The sequence below is a fragment of the Nematolebias whitei genome, chromosome 12 (genome assembly GCF_014905685.2).
Source record: "Nematolebias whitei isolate Nwh7 chromosome 12, NemWhi1, whole genome shotgun sequence".
Taxonomy (NCBI): domain Eukaryota; kingdom Metazoa; phylum Chordata; class Actinopteri; order Cyprinodontiformes; family Rivulidae; genus Nematolebias; species Nematolebias whitei.
Window position 1 is genome coordinate 32,772,202 of NC_056509.1, and position 8,715 is coordinate 32,780,916.

Genomic DNA, 8,715 nt, shown 5'->3' on the forward strand with positions numbered 1-8,715 from the left:
AGCTCTGAGGGACTGCAACTAAAACAGTCTGAATTTTATAGCCCAGCTTCCTGTAATTTTGCATCAACAAATTTTCCACCAGTCACAGCTCAGTGTGATGCTACTCTACTAGATGCAGTTGTAAACACTTGTGTTGGCTGCAGTACATAGTTAAAGCCGCTACATCATCACAATTTATTTTTATTTTTTTCGGCTCTTACATTCAAAACTTCAAGGAACAAGTAAGTCCACATTTTTAGAAATGTTTGTGGCACATATTGTCCCCTTGTTTGGTTTTATCCAAAATAATGTCTCTTAAATTCAGCCGGCACGTCGCTGTCTAGTTTGCAGATCACCTTGTAGATCGCTTTCTTCCAGGATGGATCATGATCTTTGCCCACAGAAATTGCGATGTAAAACTCTCTCAGTGTAATCTCAGCCACTTCCAGGAATCTCTCAGGGACCTAAGAATCCATGTGAGAAGATGGGGTTGAAGAATTTGACTTTAAACATGCATACTGTTCACTCTGTTTACATGTTTAGCAGATAGATGGTTCGGTTGATTGCCACCACATTTTAGATTATTACTTTCAGATCCTGTAAATCAGGTAAGTAACAAAACAAGACATTACAACAAAAGACTGCTGGTAAAAAATAAATAAATGGGGAACCACTTTGAATTATAAAGAATAAATTATGGGTACCAAACGTTTCAGTTTCTGACTTGATATATGGGAACAAAGACTGCAACAACCACTGCTTTATAAAGTTATTTTGAAGTTTATGTGATGACCCAACTTTTGGTGTCTCCCAACAGACAAACTTCCTGTTCCAGCTTTGGCAATCCTGACTACCATATGTCACCCCAATAAGTTTTGAGGTTTAGCCAATAAAGTACATGTATGTCTATTTCTAAACCAAATCAATAAAGAGAGGATTTAAATGTGTGAATCATGAAGTATTTAGATTCAGAATAACTTAAAATCAGAGTAATTCTAGTAGTATTGAAAGTAAATACATTGTATACTCTGTAAATTCAATTAAAAAATACAGCTGTTTGGAAAAAGCGCACAAAATTTTGTTTTTTAAATGACTGATGTGGCAAATTTCTAATATCAGATTAAGGCACTGGATGATGACACAAGTACTAATTGAGATCACAACCTTTCCAGACTTTAACTGATGAACTATATAGAACCTGTGACACAATTGCTTTAGTTTTAAAAGTTTTTTCTCCCTTAAACTCAGATGTGTGCCTAAAAATCCCACTTGATGAACAGCTTCAGTTCCATTAAGTTTTGATACATCAGCGTATACTCTAAATTTACAAGGACAGGGCTTTTGTGTGTAGACTTTGCAAGTTTTATGTTATTGGATGATTATTACTCATTATTATTATTACTTAGGGGAGTGGTGGCGCAGAGGTTAGAGAGGTGGGCTTGTGAGCCAAAGATCGCCGGTTCACGCCCCGGCCCCGACAACATCAAAATTGTGGGTGGGGTAGGTGAAACACCCACACTTGCCCCCACCCTCATTCGCCCCACTCTGGGCCCATGAGCAAGGCCCTTAACCCCACCATGTGCTCCCTAAAACAGGTCTCTCTTGAAAATGAGTTCTCGTGGCTCAATGAGACTAACCTGGATAAATAAAGGCTAAATGAAAAAAAAAATTACTCTTGGCAAACAAAAAATATCCATAACATAATTTTTACAGATATTAAGCCTAAAATTTGATGTGGCAGTAGCTGAGTCACAATCAATGCATGATGAGCATTAACAGATTATGTCCTGATGCATGCTCAATAATCCAGGTAGATACATCTAACAAGGTTGCGTGTAGAGGACCTGACTCAACCTTGTTAGATTAACTGATTACGTGGCATTTTTATTTAAAGCTTTACAATGCGAGGTGGTGGGCGATGTGCATTCCTTCAAAGAATTCTACTTTTAAAGTCCATAATTATTTCAAGACTACAGTCTTTATCAGACTGTTTAAATAAGTTATTCAGATGCTTGAATTATTAAAATTTGTGTGTCTGTGAGCTGTCAATATCTTACATGCAGCAGTAGGGGTTTTTTTTAAATGGAGAATCAGGTTGTTTTTTTTTTTTTTTTTTTTAGAAGTCAAACTTGACAGCTGCCCAGAGCATGACCCTTTCAATGGGAATTTATACTATTTAAAAGTACTCAAAGCTTTTCTGACAGCTTGAACAAATTCTATATTTGGTCTTTTTACATCTCATGTTTGTCTATTTTTATTTAATGTTTTCTCAACTAAATTGTTCATTAACTGTGGGTACCATAAATATTGTCTGGTTATTAGTCTTGTAGAACTGCCAGTCACTTCTAAGCTGCTGCAGCAGACAGATGTCTCACACAAACTTTACAATGTGTTTTTAACAAGTATTATCTAAAAGACCATTTTGAGTTGTTTTACATGACAGAAACTCTTTCTCTGGGGATCCATCCTGGAGCTAGGCCAAGGGGAGGGACTCATTGGCAAGCACCTGGTAACCGGGTCTCTACCCATGGGGACCGGTTGGACTGAGCCCTAACAAGCATCCTGGGTCATGTGGGCCCACCCTGAAGGAAGGGCCATACAAGTCGGGTGCAAGACGCCATGGGCAGTGGCTGAAGGTGGGGGGCCTTGGCACTCTGACCCTGACTTAGCAAAGCTGACTCTTGGGGCATGGAACTAGAGTTGCATCCGGGCCTAAAAAAATCTGTCCCTGACTGAACCTGTATAATTTTTTCTGAGCCTGACCTGAAACTGACCAATTAACTGCGCTTACAGACCCGAACCCAACCCCCCCCCCCCCCCACACACACACACACATTTTTGTATTAAGCTTTTACTTCTTTTGTAAGCAAATCAGTTTGACATGATTTGAAAACGTATTTCAAAGATACGAATTTATAAGATTTCTTATTTATTAAGAGTCACCAGATTAATATAGTTTTATAATATTATTTTTATTAATGGTCATCAGCCGCGTGTATCCGCTGATGCAGCGGCTGAGTCCAGTTAAGCCGCAGGTGGGTCATTGGCAGGCATCCATCCGGACATTTTTATTTTTTTGTACTTCTTTCAACCGCACGTCCCCTGAAGTGGCGGCTGGTAAGCTTCAGGTGGGTCACTGGCAGTCATCTGGACTTTTTTTTGGTACCTCTTTTAACTGGCCGGCCAGTGCGCAGTCAATTTAATTTATTTTTTATGATTCTCGTTAGGGCTGATACTCTTGCCCAGTCAAAGGGCTGCAAGCAACTGGTGGTGATCCAAATTGGATCATCAGCCGCACGTGTCTGCTGACGCAATCAAAAGCCTGACATCGACCCAGCCCGCCCATCCAGCACATTATTTTGGCCCGGCCCGGCCTGAAATTTGGGCAGGGCCCGGGTTAGAAATGACAGCTTTACATGGAACATAATCTCTCTGGCGAGGAAGGAGCCTTAACTTGTGCATGAGGTTGAAAGGTACTGACTAGATATAGTTGGGCTCCGAAACCAATATCCTTGAGGGGAGCTGGACCTTATTCCACTCTGGAGTTGTTTATAGTGAGAGATGTCGAGGTGGTGTGGGTCTACTTTTAGCTCCCCGATTTGGTGCCTTTGTGTTGGAGATTTCCCTGGTAGATGAGAGGGTAATTTCCCTGCGCCTTCAGGTGGGGGTGTGGGGGGGATCGAGCTCTGAAAGTTGTTTGTACCTACATGCCAAACAGCAGTTCAGAGTATCGGGCATTTTTGGAGTCCTTAGCGTGGGTGCTGGAAGGTGCTCCAGTTGGGGATTCCTTTATTCTGCTGGGTAACTTCAATGTGCACATGGTTAATGACGGTGTGACCTGGAGGGGTGTGGTTGGGAGAAACGGCTTCTCTGATCTGAACTTGAGTTGTATTCTGTTGTTGGATTTCTGTGCTAGTAATAGTAATAACAGGTTCGAACATAAGGGTGTCCATACGTGCACTAGGCACCAGGACATTCTAGCCCGTAAATTGATGATTGACTTTGTAGTCGTGTCATCTGATTTGCAGCCCTTTGTTTTGGACTCTGGTGAAGAGAGGAGCTGAGCTGTCAACTGATCTGGTAGTGAGTTGGATCAGACGATGGGGTAAGATGCTGGACAGATCCAGTAAACTTGATGTGTAGTGAGGGTTTGATGGGAATTCCTGGCAGAAGAACCTGTCAAAGATTTTCAACTTGCACCTCCAGGAAACCTTTAACCGCATCCCAAGTAAGGCGGGGCCCATTGAGTCCGAGTGGGCCATGTTATATGCCTCAATTACAGGGTGGCTGCCTGAAGCTGTGGCCGGAAGGTTGTTGGTGCTTCTTGTGGTGGCCATCCTCTAACTCGGTGGTGGGCACCTCGGGTTAGGTAGACTGCTAAGCTGAAGAAGGAATCCTATTGAGCCTTGTTGGTTGGTGAGACTCCAGAGGCAGCTGAGGTGTACCAGAGTGCCAAGCAGGCCTCAGCCTTGGCTGTTGCTGAGGCAAAAGCTTAGCTGTGGGAGAAGTTTGGTGAGGCCTTGGCTAGAGACTCAGTCGGCTCCAAGGAAATTCTGGCAAACTATCAAGCGGCTGAGGAGGGGAAAGCAGCGCTTTATTAACACTGTGTTCAATGAAGGTGGGGTGCTGTTGGCCTCAACCAATAATGTCATCAGGAGGTGGAAGGGATACTTCTCAGATCTTCTCAATTCCACTGGGACGTACGTCTTCCTTGGAGAAAGCAGAGTTGGGGAACTTCGAGGTTGCTTTGTCCATAACCATGGGACAGTTCGCCAAGTTAGTTTAAAAGCTCTGTGGATGAAGGGCTCCACAGCTGGACAAGATACATCCTGATTTCCTTAAGGCTCTAGATGTTGTGGGGCTATCTTGGTTGACATGCCTTTGCAACTTTGTGTAGACATTGGGGGCAATGCCACTGGACTGGCAGACTGGGGTGGTGGTTCCCCTGTTTGTAAAGCTTGACTGGAGGGTGTGCTCTAATTTTAAGATAAGATAGAACTTTATTGATCTCGCAGGAAATTATTGTGCCAGAGTTTCACTACAAAGGAACATACACAAGGAATCACACGAGATATTTAAAAAAAAATCACAGAGAATATAAAAAAATACTAGCATTTAAGTTTTAAAACAGGTCAGGTGCAGACAGAAACATTAAAGCGTGTAGAGGGTGAACAGAAACGGTGAGAGGTCTGTCCCCTGAGGATTATTGGGGTATCACTCTCCTTAGCTTCCCTGGTAAGGTCTATTCAGGGGTACCAGAGAAGCTAATCCAATCATTGGTCAAACCTTAGTTGTAGGAGGAACAATGTGTTCCGTCCTGACCATGGAACACTGGGCCATCCCTTAACCCCTCACTAGGGTCCTCAAGGGGTCATGGCACTTTGTTTTCATGGGACTTCCATTTTTCATGTGTTTTGTAGAACTGGAGAAGGCTTTCAACTGCGTTCCTCAGGGTACGCTGCAGGGGTGCTCTGCGAGTGGGATTGGGGCCCCTTTGTTATGGGCTGTTCGGTCCCTATACAAGCGGTGCGAGAACTTGGTTCATGTTGCTGGGAGTAAGTTGGACCCCTTTAGGGTGAGAGTTGGACTCTGCAAGCGTTGCCCGTTGTCATCGATTTTGTTCAGAACTTTTATGTACAAAATTTCCTGGTGCAGCCAGTTGGGTGGAGGGAGTCCGGTTTGGTGGCCTCAGGATTCCTTCTCTGCTATTTGCAAATGTTTTGGTCCCATTGGTGTCATTGTGCCGGGATATTCAGCTCTCGCTGGAGCAGTTAACAGCTGAGTTTGAAGCAGCTGGGATGAGGATCAGCACTTCCAAATCTGAGGCCATGATCCTCAGTCGGAAAAGGGTGGATTGTTCTTTTGGGGCTGAGGATGAGATTCTGCCACAAGTGGAAGAGTTCAAGTATCTTGGGGTTTTGTTCATAAGTGAGGGAAACATGGAACGTGAGAACAACAGATGGATTGATACAGCCTATCCAGTATTGCGGACTCTGCTGATCCGTTGTGGTAAAGAGGGAGCGGAGCTGTAAGGTGAAGCTCTCTGTTTAGCGGTTGGTCTATGCTCCTACCCACACTTATTCATGTATTCTGGGTAGTGACTGAAAGCCAGAGATTGTGGATACAGGTGGTTGAGATGAGTTTCCTCTGCAGGGTAGCAAGATTATCCCTTAAAGATAGGGGGAGAAGTTCAGTTATCTGGAAGAGACTCAGAGTTGAACTGCTGCTCATCCACATCAAGAGGAGACAGTTGAGGTTGTTCTGACATCAGTAAGGATGCTTCCTGGGTGACTCCCTTGGGAGGTGCTTTGGGAATGTCTGACTGGGAGGAGACACTGGGGAAGATCCAGGACACGCTGGAGAGACTATGTCTCTTGGTTGGCCTGGGAATGCCTTGGAATTTTCCCATGAGCTGGATGAGGTGGCTGTGGAAAGAGATGTCTGGACATTCCTGCTGAAGTTGCTGCCCCCGTGAACCAGCTTTGGAACAAGCAGAAGATGGATGGACAGAAAGACTGATGCAGGCAAACAAACAAACTCGTTTGGAATTTATTTTTTCAGTGCTCAGAGCATCAATTGGCTATTGATTCAATTCTGTTTTTATTTATATAGCGCCAAATCACAACAGAAGTCATCTCAGGGCACTGTATAGAAACATTTGTATGCAAGACTGCTTTTTGAGGGCTGAGATGGGGTAGAGGCAGGGCAGCTGACTCGGGACCTAAAAGTCTCAGGCTCGATCCTCAGCCATTCCCACATGTCGTGGTGTCTCTGAGCAAGACACCCAATCCCCAATTGCTCCCCAGGTACCTACATAGCTGCCCACTGCTCCACCGGGGTGTATCCCAGGTGTGATGGGTTAAATGCAGAGAACCAATTTTGCCGTTGTATGGGAACATACAATGATGATAACACATAACACTTTACTTTACTTTGAGTTTAACTTCATTGCAGACTCTCATCTTGAGCAAGCATGAAGGCAACAGTGGAAAGGAAAAACTCCATGAGGAAGAAACATCCAACAGAACCAGGCTCGGGACAAGCGGCCATTTGCTTCGACAGGCTGGGTTTGAGTGAACAGGAAGATGGAACAGATACACAATGGCAGGTGTGTACCTGTCGGTTCAGACAGCGCGCGGCTGAGATATGTCTCTGTCTCTCACTTAATTCTCACACACCCTGCTATAAAACTCAGTACAAACAGCACGCGGCTGTCTCTGTGTCCCCCAAAACTGTTGGTTTAAACAGCGCGCTGCGCAGCTTAGGACGAGTCTCTGTTCCAGCCCCCACCCCCCCGACAAAAATCACAGATGAGATGAGCGCCCCGCCATGGCAAGTTATCTTGGGGAAACACTGTATATGATGGAGCTAGGTTGAGAGTTTTGTAGGTTAGAAGTTAGAATATTTTTTAATTTATTCTGAAATCGACATGGAGCCAATAGAGCAGCTAAAACTGGAGATATATGAGCTCTCCTGCCATCTCCCATTAAGACTCTGGCAGCAGCATTTGGGATCAACTGAAGACTTTTTAAAGAAGTATTTGGACACCCAGATAACAAACCCATTACAGTAGTCCAGTCTAATCATGGGGTAGAGGGAGGGCAGACGACTTGGGAGCAGAAAGTTGCGGTTCAACTCCCAACCATTCCCACATGTCGTGGTGTCTCTTAGCAAGATCCCTAATTGCTCCCCGGGCGCTCAATAGCTAAATAATGGTAGGGGAAACACTGATATACTACATACCTTGACCTGGGCGTATTCCAGGTGTGATGGGTTAAATGCAGAGAACCACTTTTTGTCATTGTATGAGAACATACAATTATGACAATATATAGCACGCATAGATGTGATAAATGTATGAACCAGTTTTTTTCCATTTTTAGATAAGATGTTTATAATTTTAGCAATATTACGCAGGTGGAAGAAGGTGGTTATAGTAAAGTTTTTAATGTGGGGGATTAAAGGCATGTCCTGAACAAAAATAGTACCAAGATTTTTAACATTAGAACTGTAGGCCAGATTAATGCCATCCAAGGAGGGCGAACGACTGCAAAATGTATTCCTAAAATGCTCAGGTCCATAAAACAAAACCTCAGTCCTGTCTGAGATTGAAAGCAGAAAATTAAGTATCATCCAGTTTTTTATGTCTTTAAGACATGCTTGTAGTCTAAACAGCTAATTGGATTAATTGTGTTTCATGGACAAATATAACTATCATAAGCATAAAAATTAATATTTATTCCATGCTGTTTAATAACTTTATATGGAAGCGTATATACATTAAGGTAAAGAGTATTGGTCCAAGCACTTAATTCTTGGTGAGAATTTCTTCCTAATCCTAAAAATTAGCTTTGACTGCTGTCTGCTGCATGAAAGATATTGCTTCTTAAGTCCTCTGCAAAACCCCACTTTAATAAAAAAAAAAGAAGCCATTTTTAGTGTTTAGTTTCTTAATAGAAATGTCAAAGTGTAATTTTGATAACATACTGTATTTTCTGACATATTAGTCGCATCAGTCAAAAAGGCATCATGAAGAGGAAAAAACATGTTCGTCGCTTCGATGTATAAGTCACATTTATTATAAAAGATCTGAAGCTCGACCTTGACCTCTAAGTGGCTTTAAGAATCTGTTGGACTCCTGGCAGGGACCAATGTAGACATGTTCCTGTGTATATATTTATACGTATGTGTGTGTATATATATATATATATATATATATATATATATATATATGTG

At 43.0% G+C, this 8,715-nt stretch overlaps 1 protein-coding gene across 1 annotated transcript in view; it reads right to left on the reverse strand.

Annotated features, from left to right (window-relative positions):
* Window positions 1-275: 275 nt before the first annotated feature.
* LOC119418183 (prospero homeobox protein 2-like) overlaps window positions 276-8,715 on the reverse strand; it is a 14,812-nt gene continuing 6,372 nt past the window's right edge. The window contains exon 4 of the mRNA XM_037685440.1: window positions 276-443. Within this exon, the coding sequence (XP_037541368.1) occupies window positions 276-443 (168 nt within the window). The remainder of the gene's footprint in view (window positions 444-8,715) is intronic.